We start from the raw sequence: 17932 nt of genomic DNA on the forward strand, positions 1-17932 counted from the left end.
GTCTCCACCAGCTGCAGTCAGGGATTGTGTGGCGCCCCGGCTGTCCCGTCAGCTGGAGCACCGGCTGCTTCTAGCTGCTCTCCCCTGCAGCTCTCCTCCAAGGGCTGCAGACAGCTGTCTTCAGGGGTGGCTGTCCCAGGCAACCTGGTCCTAGTCATGTCCTGGAGGCCTCTGAGGAGGTGCGGCAGGGTGAGTTGACGAGAACTTCGAGCCCTGCCACCAGGTCCAGTGACCCCCGCCCCCCGCACTGTCACACTTCCCTCCCACAAGCACCCTGCTCCCTTCACCCTCAAGCTTACCATCTGCACTGGAGCCCTGTGTCTCAGGTGGGGGCTGGACGTGCCTGCTACATGAGTCGGGACCGTGCTTTGGCCCAGCTGCAATCTTGCGTGGTCTCCTTCTACAGGACTCCTTCACATCACACCAGCCTTGAGTCCTCACCTTCCTCCCTGTCCCAGCCACAGGACGCCTTAGCTCCCTTCCCCTTTCTACCTGCACGTCTGCTACCAAGATCCTGAGAGTCCATCCCACCCCACCTTCGGGTCCACGTGTCCAAGCCCTGTTTCGTGCCTGGCATTGAGCTACATGTGCCTCTTCATTCATTCTCCAAACCAAGCCTGGGAGGCAGACATCATTATTCTGACCTCCTCTACCTGGGGCCTGGAGAGGTCCCATCCCTCACCTTAAGTGGTTACATAAAACCAGGTAGTGACTGCGGTGTGTATTTCATACCTGGTCTCCAGAGCCTGCACTTTGCCCACCGCCCCTCATCCCTGCTTCTGGGTGGGAGAACAAGACCACAGAGAACTGATGGAGCCTTGACCCTGGTCGTCTTTCCCTCAGGTCCCAACACTTTTGGCTGAAGCTGCCCCATGCTCTCACCCAGGCGTGCACATACGTGTCCCACAGCTGGACAAAGTCAGGATACGTCTGAACCCATGGAACAGCCCTTCCATCCACGTCCATTGCCCCAGCGTGCACATCTGGTAGTATTGGCCCTCCATGGCTCCTTCAAGCTGCCCTCTGACCAGCTGTGCTGCCAGGGATGGCTGCCAGGGGCACCCCCAATTCCAGGGAAGCCTATACGTAGTTCCCCTTTCCCGGGGACCTGCCTAGTTTGCATACCTCCTCCTCTCGGCCACCTGTGCATCTGGCTGTGGTCAGAGCAGGACACCTGTCCCATCTGGCAAGGCGGGCTTGCTCTTAGAAGGTGCCCTCGATGCCCTACTGCCTGCCCCAGCACGTGGCCCTCCTTCTGGGAACACCTCTCGGCTCTTTGGCCTGAGTCCCGTGACCCAGCTCCCAGAACTTCAGTCATCCTGTCTGGCTGTGTCCTGCCTTCTGTGCCAGCCTTCTCTCTACCTACTCTTCTTCCCTCTTCCTCTCCCTCCTCACAGCACCAGGACCCTTGGCAGGGACGATGAGATGTGTTCACCCCGCAAGACGGGCACCCTTCCTGTTCTCTCTCCCACATTGCCAGTGCTATGCACAAGCCAAGTTGCACACACCATAAATGTCATAGTCACAGCTGTCCCAGAGGGGAAGAGCCAGAGGCATGAGGTCATGGGGTTCAGCCTTCTCCCAGGGCAGGATGGAGAGTATCCTGGGTAGGCAGCATCCCTGGTGCCTCCTGAGACATACCAAGCAAGAGCCTTGATATGAGGAAGGCAGAACCCCAGGGAGCAGTGGGGAGCCCTGCAAGGCCAGCATCGCTGGGGGAGAGGTGCCTGAGTCGGGGAGGGTGGCTAAGGAGGGGCATCTGCTGCTGCAGCCCTGGGGGACCCCAGCTGGCTTGGCCCAGCAGGCTGATGGGGTGAGGCTACCGCCAGCCTGCTGTTTATTCAGGCGGCTGGTGGGCTTTGCTGTTCCCAGGAGGGAAATAAAAAATATTGCTTCTCTGGGGTCTCAGGGCCAGGCCTGTCTCAAACTCTCCTCTATGGAAACTGAGAATAATGGTCCCTCACTAAAACCAGGAAGTGGCTTGGGCATTTCTAAATCAGTGAGAACAGGGCCTTCCAGGGGCCTAGAAAACCCAAGGTCTAGAGGGCAGGGGCTAATTCCATGGGATTTTCCCTTTGCCTCACAGCGAGTGTGAGGGTCAGTGCTGACTCTGTCCAGGCGTTCAGGAATTGTGTGAGCTCTTGTTTTGCTAATACAGCTACTTAGGCCACACCACTGGGTCTGGGGTCCTGGGGCCACGGCTGGGCAGCAGAGGTGGACACGTTTCAGTCCCTTAGAGCTACGTCACTGACCTTCCCCATGAGTCAGAACCAGCCTCTGTCACATCACCCCGACTTGCTTTCTTCATTGCACTTTTTACTAATTGATGGTTTCTTGTTGATTTCTTATTTATTGCTTACTTCCCTTCACGGAAGGTGGTTTTCATCAGAGCAGGATCCTTGCTCTGGCTTACCCTCCGTGCCCAGGGCTGAACACATGAGTGCATTAATGAAGGAGTAGTGTATCGAACCCTGAACCTTCTGGGGCTTCACTCCACATCACAGGATGTGAGAATTATAGAAGATGCAAGGATGCTGCTCACTGCAGGTGCTTGTGGATGATCAGAAATGCTTGAATCCCATGAAGGCACCAGGAACTTCTCCTGTCAGCCCCGGGAAGAACCTGGCTCCTGTAAAATAGCCTTTCTGACACATTTGGGCCCCCTTTCCATCAGCTGTATCCCAAGCTCCCTATATTGAAGACAGTGCTTCTCAGACTTCAGTGTGTATGCAGACTGCCTGGGGATCTTGTTAAAACGCAGATTCTAATTCAGCAGGTCCGGGTCAAGTCGGAGCTTCTGCATTTCTTTCTTTTTTTTTTTCAAATCAAACTGCCTTTTATTTTTCAGGGACTCTTGCTCAGGTTAGTCTCCCCAAATCTTTATGCTTTACACAAATGTATTTCAATAAACATGCACACGCACACACACACACTCACTTTAGATTAGTAAAGCTTCCCATCACTATCTACCTTTCTCCCAAATCCTACAGTAAGAACAGAGCGTCCGCATTTCTAACAAGCTCCTGAGTGATGGAGTGATGCCTGTGTTGTTGGTCTCTTTGAGTAGTAGTTCTGTGGAACCCTAGACCAGGTCACAGGTGTGGAGCCCTCTGTTTTGTCACAGGACAAAAATCTCTGGAACTGACCAAGTCCCATAGCAACTGTTGCCATGAGCCTCTGAATTTAAGCCAGCCAGTTTTCTGGCCCCATAGTAGGTAAACCTCCCACCCTATTACCTACCCTATAGCATCTTAACCAATCACCTAATGCCACCCTTCCAGTAGGAATCTTCTGTCTTGAGGCTATAAAAATTGGCTACCAGCCCAAGAAAGGGATTGGCTCTTCCTGGAGCCAGCCTCTGTTCCAAGAGCGTCTCCCACTCTAATAAGCTTTATTCTCCCTTCATTCTGCCTCATGTCTGGAAATTCTTTTCCAACCTGTGCATAGACCATGACAGTAACATTCTATGAAAAATAACAGCCACTTAGTATGTCCCATGCATTTTCCACATACGTTAACTCATTCTTCATTACAACCCACCGGGAGAGTGCTAGTGTTAACCCCATTTTACACATGGACAAATGAAGCACAGGGAGCTTAAGCAATTTGCCCAAGATAACAGGTCTAGCAGTAGCACCATTGAAATGTAAACTGAAAGGTTTCCTCCAGAATCCGTGCTCTTAACCGCTGCATTTGACTGACCCTGATAACACTTATCAGGAATGATAGACGTCCAGTAAAACCGCTCATTCCGGGCACTCTTGAAACAACCTCCTCTCAAGGGCTTTCGCTCTCACACTTAGTTCTGTGATATTTAGGGAGGCCGACTTGGCGTCAGCCCCACAGAACACATTGAGCCTTTCCAGTGCTCAGAATTTGGCGTGCGCTGAAATGCTATAAGAATGGCATGGCCAGTGGTCTGGAGCCTGGTTAGTTTTAACAAGCACCTCGTGGGCTCCTCTGGGCAGCCCACGTAGAGCCACTGGAGCCACAGTGTCTGGGTGTCACAGTCTGCCTATACGCCCCCTAGGTCTGAGCCACCGTGGCATCCCTCTAGGCCAACAGCGGCGTCTTACCAGACTGCAGACTGTGCCTGGCGGAGTCTGAGCTTTTGCACATCTTGTACCTGTCTGTCAAAGAAAGATGGAAAGTGTACACGTCCTCTGTGTTTACATGGTTACTTCCTCTATCACCCTCATAAACAGGGCCCAAAGGAGAACGCCACATCTAAAAATTCAGATGCTCATGGAAACTGTGGAATGGGAGCCAGTGCTGGACAACATTAGATCTCAGTGCAGTAAACGTCTCTAAAAATAGCTAGAGATGAAAGGGTACCTCTAAGTCTGTTGACAGCTGCCCAAGATTCAAATCCCATTCAGCCTCACCTTCTCCAGGATGCTGCCTCTGATGCCTCTCGCCACTCCTCCCTTTGAACGCCTATGTGGCATTTACAGAACCTGGCGTGGTTAGTCATCTTTTTCCTGCAGTGGGGAGCCTGTCTTCTCCACTGCAGTTGTCCCACACGGAACCCACCCCCACCTCCCATCCCAGGACAGGAACACCAGAGGAATTAGAGGATTTCTTTCTGCCATACTGTACCCTAGACACACAGGAGGTGCTTACCAGTATTGGTTGATAGAAATGTAACTTTGGTCCTTTCTGGTATGAAGTACATCTGGAACATGGGTAATTCGCCAAGGAGGGGTCATTTAGGGAAACATTTTATGTGTGATTAGGAAAGTTTAAAGCCAGCCTCTCAATTTCCTATGTAAATAATGCTTTTTAAAGGGGAGCCATAAAAAAAGGGTGAAGGGGTGTCCCTGGGGGTCCAGTGGTTAAGAATACAGCTGCCGATGCTAGGTCACGGGTTTGGTTCCTGGTCTGGGAAGACCCCACATGCTGCAAGGCAACCAAGCCTGAGCACCACAACTACTGAAGCCCATGTGCGCAGAGCCCGCGCTCTGCAACAGGAGGAGCCACTGCAGGGACAAGCTCGTGCACCACAGCTACTGAAGCCCATGTGCCCGGAGCCCGCGCTCTGCAGCAGGAGGAGCCACTGCAGGGACAAGCTCGTGCACCACAGCTACTGAAGCCCATGTGCCCGGAGCCCGCGCTCTGCAACAGGAGGAGCCACTGCAGGGACAAGCTCGTGCACCACAGCTACTGAAGCCCATGTGCCCGGAGCCCGCGCTCTGCAGCAGGAGGAGCCACTGCAGGGACAAGCTCGTGCACCACAGCTACTGAAGCCCATGTGCCCAGAGCCCGCGCTCTGCAACAGGAGGAGCCACTGCAGGGACAAGCTCGTGCACCACAGCTACTGAAGCCCATGTGCCCGGAGCCCGCGCTCTGCAGCAGGAGGAGCCACTGCAGGGACAAGCTCGTGCACCACAGCTACTGAAGCCCATGTGCCCAGAGCCCGCGCTCTGCAACAGGAGGAGCCACTGCAGGGACAAGCTCGTGCGCTACAGCTAGACAAGCCTCTCTCGCTGCACCTAGAGAGAGCCCACCCACGGCAACGAAACCCAGCGCGGTCAAAAATAAATATGTAAATACTTTTAAAGGGTGAAATGTTGCCATTTGCAGCAACATGGATGCATCTGGAGAATATCAAACTAAGTCAGACAAAAACAAGTATGACATGAAATCACTTATGTGTAGAGTCTAAAAAACAATACAAAGGAATCTATATAAAAAACAGAAACAGATTCCCAGACATATTAAACAAACTTATGTTTACCCAAGGGGAGAGGCAGAGGGGATAAATTAGGAATACAGGATTAATAGACACAAACTCCTATACATGAAATAGATAAGCAATAAGGATTTACTGCACAGCACAGGGAACTCTATTCAATATCTTGTAATAACCTATAATGGAAAATAATCTGAAAAAATGTGTATGTATATAACTGAATCACTTTGCTGTGCACCTGAAACTAATACAATATTGTAAATCAACTAGAATTCAATTAAAAAAAGATTTTCAAAAAGTGCTCGAAAGAATAGTTTGTTCTTATTAGAAAAGCAGATTAAGTAGATTTCTTTGACCACCTCTTTTTAAATTGCCTAGAAAATCCCTCTTTCATTAATTGAGACATTGGTTCACATGTGGGGAGATGCAAGCAAATGGAATTTTTGTGTAATGTTACTCATCACTGGTATGAGCATACTGTGTGCACAGGATGGAAAAATAGCAGGTGTCCCAGTAGCTCGGGGACATGACAGTATTATTATTAGGAAAGCCGTGGTGGTATTGGGAAGCATTTCCAGTCATGGACACACTGGAGCCAGGCTGCCCTGGAGATGCGACCTGAGTCCATGCGCTGGGCCTCAGCACAGGGCTGGACGCTCCTGAGGGCCCCTGTGCTTTCCGGTTGGTTTCTCAACCTGCCTGTTGAGTCTCTGGGCTCTGAGCAGGAGATGGCTGCCAGCTCCCTCCTGCTTGTCCTCAGAGCACTTTAAATGACTCCCTTTAAAAATTTTTCTCTCTTGCTAGGAAATATCTAAAAACCTCACCAAGGAAAATGAGCAGATCAGAGAGGACGTGGAAGAAATTCGAACTGAGATGAACAAGCGAGGCAAAGAGAACTGTTCCAATAACATCCTGGACAGCATTCCAGACATCCGCTCGGCCCTGCAGAGGGACGCGGCTGCAGCCTACACCCATCCCGAGGTACAGCCCCGGCCTCCGGGAGCTCTGACCACAGCTCTCCGGAAAGTGTACGCCCACCCCCTCGCAGGTGCATGGAGCCTTCGGGCTCCAGCCTCCCACGGGCATGGTCTCATTCCATCTACTCAACTGTCCCATCAGTCTGACGGGGCAGAAGTGGACCCCATCACACTTAACACTGAAGCCCCGCAAGGTTCAGCCAGGGTTGAAGCCAGGACCCAGATCTGGGTCTCCTGGGTACCAGGCCTGTTCTTTGTATTATACTTCATCCTGCCGTTTTGAGCATCCCTTGCGTTTACAAGTTAGGTGGCTTGTCTGGGACCATCCTAGTTTACTCCTGCTGTCCCGGCATGATCGCTAATGACTCCTTCTGTCACTCTAGAAGAGTCCCAGTTTGGAAGCAGTCAGCTGTGTGGTCCTCCCCATTTGTAAGGGACTCTGTGAGTACTTCCATTATCCATCACACCGTACGGCCCTCACCCCAGCTCTAGAAGGCAGCCCGAGGCCGACATCAGTACCCTCACTTTGCAGAAGAGGAAGCAGGTCCAGGAACGCTCACGTTCCCCGTGGCTCAGCCGGAAAGTGGCGACAGGGGTCTCAGATCTCTGTCTCTGCCCACTCAGCAGTGTCTGGGTTGGTGCGATGAAATGAAACACTACCTAATGTGATTTGGGTGATGCCAGAGGGCCTACTTGCTTAAAAATACCTCCCTGTCTGATACCTGTTTCTTTTGTCTCTGCTTACCAAGTTATATGGGAGAAGGCAATGGCATCCCACTCCAGTACTGTCGCCCGGAAAATCCCATGGACGGAGGAGCCTGGTAGGCTGCAGTCCATAGGGTCGCTAGGAGTCGGACACAACTGAGTGACTTCACTTTCACTTTCCACTTTTCATGCATTGGAGAAGGAAATGGCAACCCACTCCAGTGTTCTTGCCTGGAGAATCCCATGGACGGAGAAGCCTGGTAGGCTGCAGTCCATGGAGTTGCACAGAGTCGGACACGACTGAAGCGACTTAGCAGCAGCAACCAAGTTATATTTATGTGCCAATAGTTATATATATTATTATTTATGTGTTATCTCCTAAATTGCTGCCTGTGAAACAGGAGCTAACCCTAAAAGAATAGAAGAGGAAACAGGTAAATTCTGGCAGCAGGACTTGCAGAGTGTGGATGCTCTCAGCAAGGCAGGTCTGGATAAAGTGTTATAAAAGGGGTCCCTGGCAAACACGGAATAGCGACAGCTAAGAAAGGTCTTGCTTACTTTTACTGGGCCACGGGTTGGTGGTGGACAGCAGAGCATGGATTTCAGGTGACCCATCGTGGGATCCCCTCAGCCTGGGGCAGGTGGGCAGAGTGTGGGTTGAGAGGGTCTGGGACAATGACAGCAAAGCCCTGAACTTGTGGCTCTATGTGCTGTGACATTGAAAAAGGCTGGGAAGTGTTGCTGCAAAGGATTTGTTGCCTCGGTTGTTAAGAATCAGGGTAAGAGAGGAAGTAAGGTTAGGCCTGCGGGCTTGGAACTCTTGAGCAAAGAAATTCCCCAAGTGGAGCCAAGCAGGCAGCAGCTGTGGGTTTGGGGAACCTTGAGCATGTGTTCCAAAGGCAGAAGAGCAGGCAGATTAGGACTTTGGAGACAAGAGGCCCTGAAGAGAGTCTGGTGCCTACACTCCACCCAATTTGTAACTTGAAATAAACCCATTTCCAAACCAGAAAATAAGTACAAGCAAGGCCAGTAATTTTCTGGCTTAGCCCACGATGACTCCATTGATGGTTTTTTGGAAATATCATATATCTTCAAAAATTATTTTTATTCTCATTTTCGGGTGTTCTCGACACGCCAGTGACTGAGCGTATGTTTAGTCTGCTTGGTGGGTCACCCCTGAGCAAGTCTGAACTTGTAAACCAAAGAGCCAGAGGACATTTGCACTTTAAAGGGAATTGGAGGCACCCTGGGTTCATCAGACCTGGGGCCCAGCGGCTCCTGTCACCGCCCGTGTGGCATCATCTGCCGGTCCAGCCGCTCAGTGGAATCAGGCGCTCCCCGACTTCAGTCCTCTCTGGCTCCAATTTCCCAGTCGACTGAGCTTGAGAATTCCATCAGTTGTCTTGATGACACATTATGTGGTATGTTCAGGATCCCAGCTCAGATTTCCTGAGGGTAAACAGCAAACCAAATCAAACACACCAAACTCTTTTTCTCCTTGCTCAGCAAACCTTGCTGCCTCCTGAAATCCCCATTCACACCCTGCTGAGGTTAGCACAATCCACCCAAACCAGGGTAGTGGTGGGGGTAGCCAGGGCCAGGGCAGGACCAGAAAGGGAGGCGAGGTGAAGGACACGAGGCTAGCATCTTTCTCTCCCTTTTCCTATCTCTTTAGTGAACCCCCTGTTGAAAAGGGGGTAAAGAGGGGTGTCTGGGTTTGGTTGTTATTTTCAAGGTTCTTATGGATTATGTCAGGGTTTTTTGGAATGGTGAATGGCACTTTGTTGGAGGCGTCTTTCCAAGAAGGTCCATGCCTGGAGGGTTGGCAGGGGGCTCTGGGGGCTGGGTGGAGAGGTCAGGGTGGGATTGGGAACATGGAAACACCAGGAGTTGAAGTCATACAACAATTTAACAGAGAGAAGAAACAAAAACTCGGGGGCTGCTGCCGCCCCGTGCAGCCTGTCGCCAGCGAATCCAAGGAAATTATATGTTCTCTGGCAGAGGCTGTCCATGGTCTTGCTCCATCTCCTTGGCTGGGAGCGGGAACTGCAGTTCCCGCTCATCCCTAAAAGTCTGGAATTAAAGACAGTTCCTGGGGTTTGCCACGAAGAAATGACAACTTGCTTTTGCAATGCAGAGGGAAACCAAGGTCTGGCAATTAGATGGCCTGTGGCATCTGAGTTGAGGGCTGGGGCCTCTTGTCCGCCTCCCAGGCAGCTCTTTTCTATGGGAAATGAGGAATCCCCAAGTCTTCTGGACACCAGCCAGACCACGGCCCTGAGGGCTTTTTGGACGGCAGATGAGTTAGTCCTGTGGTGACAGCTGAGCACAGTGTAGCTATACCAAGGTGGATCACAGGCTCTGAAGGCAAGCAGCCCTGGATTATTTAATAGCCTTATGACTTAATAAGGAGAAGGCAGTGGCAACCCACTCCAGTATTCTTGCCTGGAGAATCCCATGGACAGAGGAGCCAGGAGGGCTACAGTCCAATAGGGTTGCAGAGTCAGACATGACTGAAGTGGCTTAGCATGCACATACATGACTTAATAAGTGCTCTCTCACTTGATTAACCTTCAACCAGATTGCTAAATACTCTGAACCTCTCTTTATTCATCTGTAAAATGTGGATAATAGTATCTATCTTGCCTCATTGTTTTAAGGGTTAAAAAGAATATGAAGGGACATGTCTGCCCATAACAGATGCTCAGTAAAAGCCACCACCACCAGCCAAGTATTCCCTGCACTTCTGGTGGCGGTCACCTCCCCAGCAAACCATGGCAAGTTGGGGAGGGGCAGTTAGCGGGAGTGAGGGCTGCCCAGGGCACACGTCTGCCTGCTTCTTCCAGGCAGCTCTCTGGCCCCAGCAAGGGGAGGCTGCTGGAAAGTGTCCTCTGTTTTCCAGGAGTGGGTCAGCATGGGGGAGTGAAGAACACACGTTTAGGAGCTTCCCTGTCTGCAGTGCCATCTGGATAAAGTCTTCTGTCACGGGAAAACCAGTACAGACCCGGGGTGTGGTGGGGAGTGAGGGCTCCAGGTTTTCTCTAGGCCAGATTTTAAAGGTCAGAACAAGAATCTGATTTGCTTCTCCCTAGGCAGAGTGAAACCCACTCCAGTATTCTTGCCTGGAGAATCCCAGGGACGGGGGAGCCTGGTGGGCTGCCGTCTATGGGGTCGCACAGAGTCGGACACGACTGAAGCGACTTAGCAGCAGCAGCAGCAGCAGGCAGAGTGAAAGAGTTGGTCATGACAGCTGGGTCTCTGACAGCTGACGTTCAGGGAGCTCAAAGGTCCTGCTCTGCCTCTCAGGACTGAGCATCAAAGGGACAGAGGTTTTGTTTCCAAGTGGGCTATGCTCTATGGGCACATTTACCGAGGATTTAAGGGAGCTCACCCACCTCCTCCTGGCGAGAAGAAGAGCTTTCAGGGCTTAGGTGACTACAGGGAGTGACCTCTTCATAATTCAGCCATTCAAAGTCCTCATAGAGCAGAGGTGGGCCACGCCTCCCGTGGTCTGCGCTTGCTTTACTGATGGAGCCACTGGCCCTGTCTGGTGGCTCTGCACTGGAGCACAGCCAGCTCACAGGCCCTGTGTCCAAGCCCCTTTGTTTTCAAAAACGGGCCTGGGTGAGGGAATATGACTGGATGGACCTAGGCAGGGCCCAGGGACTCTGCCACACTGTGGACACAAGAGGTCAGTCCCCAGGATGAACGGACAGGATGGTCCTTCTGTGTGGCCATAACCATCGCAGAGGCCTTTTTTTGGTACCATCATGATGCCCAGGTCATAGGCTACCTACTGTAAAGCATCATTTGATTTGACAAAAATCCCAGTGGCAGTCACAAGTGTTGACAGTTCTTTTGGATTTGTTATGATTCAGAAATTCAGTTTAACAAATATTAACGTACATATATCCAGGGGAATCAGAGACGGACAAGAGATTGTCTCTGCTCTTCCAATTGCTCATAGTTTACAGAGACAACGTTCTTAAGAAATTCCTGTGGAAGGCAGGATGGGAGAGGTGTTATAATAGTATAGAGTTTTATCCATTAGGAGTTGTGTTCAGCTTTGAGTAAGAGACCAAAATATTGTGCATTAAACAATATAGGGGTTTGTTGTTCTGTTGTAAAAAGAGTCATGGAGGCAGGTGGCCCAGGGCTGGTACAGTTAGCTGCGAGATGTCATTAGTGATGTCCATCTTCAAAATCCCCTCATGGTCACAAGATGACTGCTCAGCTCCAGCCATCCTGCCCACATTCTCCTGGCCAGAGAAATGAGGAAAAGTGCAAATGATGCCTTCCAGCTGAGTCAGCCCCATGTTTTAAGGAGCTTTTCCAAAAGCTCTTCCCACCAACTTCTACTTCTACTTTAACAGCCAGAACTTAGTCGCAGGACCACTCCCACAAAACCAGTTTCTCATTAAGTTAGGAAAAAAGGACAGTGTTCGGATAGTCACTTAGAAGTCTCTGCTGCAAAGTAAGGATTGGGAAAGAAAGATGAATTCTAAATGAAAAGGTTTAGGAGTATTTCCTTGGGGTCCTGAGATTTTAGCCAGGCCTTGAAAAGTGGGTAGATTTCAATAAATGGCTATATGGGGGGAAGGGAATGGCTTCCAGACAGAGAAAACAATCTGAGCAAAGACCCAGCACTTCGGGAGAGCCAAGCAGTTCAGGAGTCACCCAAGTGCCTGGAATACCAAGGGTGGGGAGGCTGGGGGTGGAGCAAGAGAGAAGGCTGAGCTGGGTCAAGTCACTTTGAGTTCTCAGTGCCAGGTCAAGGACTTTGGACTTTATTCTGGATGCATTAGGGAGGGCTTGGGGCAGTTTGTGCCAAGAGCACAAGTAAAAGCAGTCATGCCTTATCCTGAGCTGTGCATCTTAGCCCTCAGCCTTCTTGTGCCGGCATTCCCTGGTGGCTCAGATGGTAAGGAATCTGCCTACAATGAGGGAGACCCAGGTTTCATCCCTGGGTCGGGAAGATCCCCTGGAAAAGGGAATGGCAACCCACTCTAGTAATCTTGCCTGGAAAATCCCATGGAGAGAAGAGCCTGGCGGGCTACAGTTTATGGGGTCACAAAGAGTCACACACGACTGCGTGACTAACACACTTCATGTTCCAACTACATAGATTTACTACAAACAACTGCGTGAGATCTGAGGCACCCAGCATCTCTAGGCCAGAGCTGAGAGGACAGCTGCACTCTCTGGGAAGTATAGCATGGAGGTTAGAGTCAGAGTCTAGAGTCAGACTGCCTGGGTTCAAATCCTGCCTCTACCACTTCCCTGCTCTGGGACCTTGGGTGATTTACATAACCTCTCTGTGCCTCAATTTCCCAATTTGTAAATGGGAATGATTAAAAGTGGTTCATACCTCATGGGGCTGACGACAAGATGAACAGTACCTGGCTTAGGAAGTGCTTTTAGGATTAGCTGTTGTGACTAGGATGGCCTTGACTCCAGCACTGCCTCTTGTGACCTTCCCTTGTGTCCCCTCTGAGGAGCAGTATGAAGAGAGGTTTCTGCAGGAAGAAACTGTGTCCCAACAGATCAAATCCATCAAGCTCCTGCAGACGCGGCCACTGGCTCCACCAGAGGTGGTGAAGCCACAGCGACCCCTGCAGAGACAGGTCCACCTGAGGGGCCGGCCAGCCTCCAGGCCCACCGTAATCCGGGGCATCACCTACTACAAAGCCAAGGACCCCGAGGAGGAGAATGACATCGAAGAGCATCGTGAGTTGGGGTCCGCAGGGCAGCCCCCCAGAGGCAGGGCAGGGAGGGAGTCACCCTTTGCACTCTGGAGGGGCACTTCCTGTGAGCCACACCTGCCTTCGGCAGTTTGATTACTACAGTGGCCCCGCAGAGCCAGCCTGGTTACCTGAGATTTACCTGCAGTTACAAATTATCCAGAGTTCTTACTGCTTTTCCTCACAGCTTGCTGAGCACCCTGGGGGCAAGTCACTTGCCTTCTCTGGGCTTGCAGAGGACCACAGGGCGGAGCGTGGCTGAGCCGGAAGGGGCCTCTGTGCCCTCCCAATTCTCAGACGTGCACACTGAGGCATGGAGGGGTGACCCACTCAGAGACACACAGAGGCTTCTCCTGCCTGCTTTTTCTAGGGGGACCCTGGGCTTCTTGACTAGACTCTAGCACCTACTCTTCCATCTCTTTCCTTCTTACTCTTTCACACAAAATAGATACTCCTTTTCACCTCATCTTTATCTTGTTTCTCCTACACTTCCTCTTCCTGGGCTCTTCCCTGCCACTGGCCCCTCCTTTTCTTCTATCTATCCCTGCCCAGCACCCCAGGAGGCCTATCAGCCCCTCCTTTTCTTCTATCTATCCCTGCCCAGCACCCCAGGAGGCCTAGCTTTCCCCCTCTCCCTGCTATGCCACTTCCTCTCATCTGGTCCCCCTCAGCTGCCTCCTGATAGATTCTGCTCCCCCAGGTGCTGGCATAATCAGTTTGCCCATTTCTAACTGTGTAACGTTTTAATTTATTGACTTGTGGGGTTCCCTGGTGGTCTAGTGATTAGGATTTGGTGATTTCACTCCTGTGGCCCAGGTTCAATCCCTTGTCGGGGAACTGAGATCCCACAAGCCTCTCTACATGGCCAAAATAAATAATGGATTTGTGGGGTTTTTATATTCTGGGACAAATCCTTTGTATTGCAGATATTAATATTTTATTTCTGCCCATGGCTTGTACCTTTAGTTCTTTAATGATGTTTTTGATGAGCAGGTAAAATCCAGTTGACCAGTTATGTCTTTTGTGGTTAGATCTCTTTGTGTCCTAAGAAAACACTCCATCTTAGTATTCCTTTTCTGCTCAAAACCCTGGAGACTCCCCCATTTCATGCAGGATAAAAACTGAAGTCCAAACACAGCAGCCAAGCCCTCCATGACCTGGCTGTGTTCCCTCTGACCTCTGCCCACCTCACTGCTCCTCAGCCTCAGCAGATGTGTTCCGGCCCCAGGGCCTTTGCACTGCTGCTATTTCTCCCTGAATACTCCTCCCCGTCACCTGCTCGGTTACCTCCCTTCAAGCCACTGCTCCTCTCTTCATCCCACTGAGTCTCATCTTGACCACTTTATCCATGACTGCAAGGTTCCCATCCCCCCCTTCCCCTCACCCTACTAGACTTTTCCTCACAACACCTTCAAGGAGACAATCTGTCTAATGTTTGGCGTCTCCACCACTAGATAGAAACTCTGTGAAGGCTCATTGTTGTTTGTGCTCCATTGATAACTACTGAGTGAGTGACTAACTTCCTCCCAGGTTTTGTAGCCCTTGGCTGCGGTTCCTGGGTGGTGGGTGGAAGCAGACTGTTCAGAGAGACCCTCCAGGAAATGTGTCCATCTGTGCTCCTTTCACCTTCTTCTTCTAAATCCCACCTGGGCTCCACTTTGAATCAGAGTATCCTATGGCTGGTTCATGATGTATGGCCAAAACCATCACAATATTGTAAAGTAATTATCCTCAATTAAAATTAATTTTAAAAAATAAAAAAAATAATAAATCAGGGTATCATGCTGATGAAAGAAACCCTCATTAATCTGCCACACACCACATGTTGCTGACTCCTGAGTCACAAACGAACCTGTGTTTGTTTCCCAGAAGACGAATTTTTCAGTGGTGAACACGGAATGGATTTGCTAATTGAAGATCAGCTTCTGAGACACAACCAGCTGCTGACCAGCGCCACCCGGAGGCCAGCAGCCACCGGGCGCAGCGCCGCTGTGACAGCTGATGCCGGCACCACCAGCGCTGGCACTCCGACCACAGCCCTGCCCTCCGCCCGGCTGCCTGCCTCCACTGCAGCGCCCAGCACCCCTGACCCTGCAGTCTCTGCCTCAGTCGAACAATTCTCAACACCGCTCCCGACGACCTCAGTGTCTCCAGATCCCACGGAGGAGGCAGTCCCTACACCTTTTACTCAGGTACCAGCTACCACTGTGGCCCACACAGCCACCCAGCAACCGCCAGCCTCAGCTCCTCCGTCAGCGGCCCCTGAGGATGCCTTTGTGGAGGCGACGCACACAGCCCCAGTGCCTCCGCCTCCAGTCAGGACAGACTCACCAGGGAAAGATTCTACTGCCAGACAGGGCACCGTTCCCCCTGGCCCCACCCTGAGCCCCGAGGAAGAAGATGACATACGGAACGTCATAGGTGAGTCCATTCCGCCTGGCTTGGGTCTCCTGCTCAAGTAAAAGGCTGAGCCCGGAAATAGCTTGAAAGGAGAGGGGGGAGTCAGATGCTCCAACTGCTTCATAAAGAAAGGCAAGTGGAGTTACTCCTTGGGCAATGATCAGTTTTAACATCTAGGGTCTATATTCACAATGTACCAGTGACAAGAGTAGAAAACTCCTTTCTAAAATAAATTAGTGGAGCTAAGATCTCAGCTTCATTAATAAGTTTTATAAACATTTGTCAAATGCTGGTGTACTAGGCTTTGTGATGGGTGTTGGATATTTGGTTATTTAGTGATGACTATGTTTTCAGCTGGAGAAGGCAATGGCACCCCACTCCAGTACTCTTGCCTGGAAAATCCCATGGACAGAGGAGCCTGGGAGGCTGAAGTCCATGGGGTTGTTGAGATTCGGACACGACTGAGCGGCTTCACTTTCACTTTCCACTTTCATACATTGGAGAAGGAAATGGCAACCCACTCCAGTGTTCTTGCCTGGAGAATCCCAGGGATGGGGGAGCCTGGTGGGCTGCCGTCTATGGGGTCGCACAGGGTCGGACACGACTGAAGCGATGCAGCAGCAGCAGCAACACGTTTTCAGCAGGATGTTTACCAGGCCATGAACTAACAAGAGATTCTTATGTGTGTGTAGGCGGGGGGATCCCAGAATATTAAAAGAGGGAACAGGGAAATAGTGAGCCCCAGGGAACAAATCTCATTAGCTCCTGGCCTTAGAAAGCATGGGAACATCATGGCATCGTGTGATAAATGATGTAACAGAGGAGTGGAGAGACAGGGGCAGAGGGAGCAGCAGATTGCCTGGCAGCTAAGAAGGCTGGGAAAGCTTTTCTAAGAAGGTATCCTTTGAGCTGAGTTTTGAAGGATGAACAGGAGTTTGCTAAGTGGAAAAGGAAAGTATTCTGACTGGGTAGGTCTAAATGAGCAGGGTGTGTTCCAGAAACAGAGAATGTAGCCTGTTCTGTGCCTGGGCGCTCCATGGCCATAAGATGACTCTGGGAACAGTGAAACGTGAAAGTGTGTGTGTGTCTATGTATGTTTCCGTGGGCGGAGGCGGGGTGAGGGGGAAGTGGGACTTGCCACAGATGGCTTTTTCAAAAAGACTTAAACATTCATTAAGTCACCATCAACACTGAAAAATAACACTATTGAATAGTAATTTCATTAAAAATATACTTGATTTGACAGATGCGATTTGCCTTATACCTTTCTTTCCCTTCTTCCCATTTTCAGCCCCCTTGGCATCCTCTTTTCCAGTTCCTCCTCAGGATAAAGTGCCAGCCATGCCAGACAGATGGTGGTAGGGGTACCTACCAGCAGCCAGATGCCTGGTTGTAGCCTAGTCCCCACTGCGGAGAGCTGTGTGACCTTAGCCAAATCTCTGCCCTTCTGCAGGTCTCAGAAATTAGAAATTTACTAAAGATTGCTGCCTCAATTGGGAATCCCTAATAGCTCAGTTGGTAAAGAATCTGCCTGCAATGCAGGAGACCCTGGTTTGATTCCTGGGTCGGGAAGATCCACTGGAGAAGGGATAGGCTACCCTCTCCAGTATTCTTGGGCTTCCCTTGTAGCTCAGCTGGTAAAGAAAGTTTCCTCAGTTATATCCTGTAGTAAGTGTATCAGGCCGTGATATAGCAAGGAATTCTTATTGGGTGAAAAAAAACCCCAGAGTAATAACAAGGAAATAGCCAGTCACATGGACCCCAGGGCAAAATCTCACGAACCTTGGCCAGGAGGAAGCTAAGCAAGAAGACAGTTCTTGAGCCACAGAGGTTGGGGTGGGAGGAAAGAATGTTTTTCTTTTCGTCCCTTTCACTGTCACAGTGGGAGCAAGCAGACCCCAGAGTAGAAGATTCATTTCTTACCGCGTGGAGAAATCAGTTCTGAAGCTGTGGGTCTTGCTCAATTTCTGCAGAATGCCCCAGAGTCTGAGCAAAGGGTCCACTTCCACACTGGCTCTGGGCAGCCTTGACCTTGCTCATGGGTCCACAGACCCTGAGCCCAGCACCCCATCTCCCCACTGCCACAGGAGTGTACTCCCCAGGGTCCCCATACCTCTACCACTCAGGTGACAGGGACAGTTCCTCCAGAAACTTAGCCAGCTGCCCACCACTATCTCTCCACAGACGGGTGGAATACAGGCCGCAGGTAGGTCCACACTCCTTGTATGTCCCCAGGGATGGTGATTGCCTGGCTGGAAACTCTTCCCTTGGTGACTTCCTAGCCAGTAGGAGAGGGGCTTCCCTGGAGGCTCAGATAGTATAGAGTCTGCCTGTAATGCAGGAGACCTGAGTTTGATCCCTGGGTTGGGAAGATCCCCTGGAGAAGGGAATGGCTACCCACTCCAGTATCCTTGCCT

General features: G+C 51.0%; 1 protein-coding gene across 4 annotated transcripts in view; it reads left to right on the forward strand.

Moving 5' to 3' along the window:
* Nucleotides 1–17932, forward strand: part of OLFML2B (olfactomedin like 2B) — a 49593-nt gene that overhangs the window by 18185 nt on the left and 13476 nt on the right. Inside the window, exons 4-6 of one of the 4 annotated variants that reach the window (XM_027527447.1) lie at nt 6497–6673; nt 12876–13101; nt 14985–15536. In XM_027527447.1, coding sequence (XP_027383248.1) covers nt 6497–6673; nt 12876–13101; nt 14985–15536 — 955 coding nt within the window. Of the gene's footprint in view, nt 1–6496; nt 6674–12869; nt 13102–14984; nt 15537–17932 lie in introns of all 4 variants that reach the window. The other 3 variants (XM_027527430.1, XM_027527439.1, XM_027527455.1) reach the window with 3 other exon arrangements.

Source organism: Bos indicus x Bos taurus, chromosome 3, assembly GCF_003369695.1.
Source record: "Bos indicus x Bos taurus breed Angus x Brahman F1 hybrid chromosome 3, Bos_hybrid_MaternalHap_v2.0, whole genome shotgun sequence".
NCBI lineage: Eukaryota > Metazoa > Chordata > Mammalia > Artiodactyla > Bovidae > Bos > Bos indicus x Bos taurus.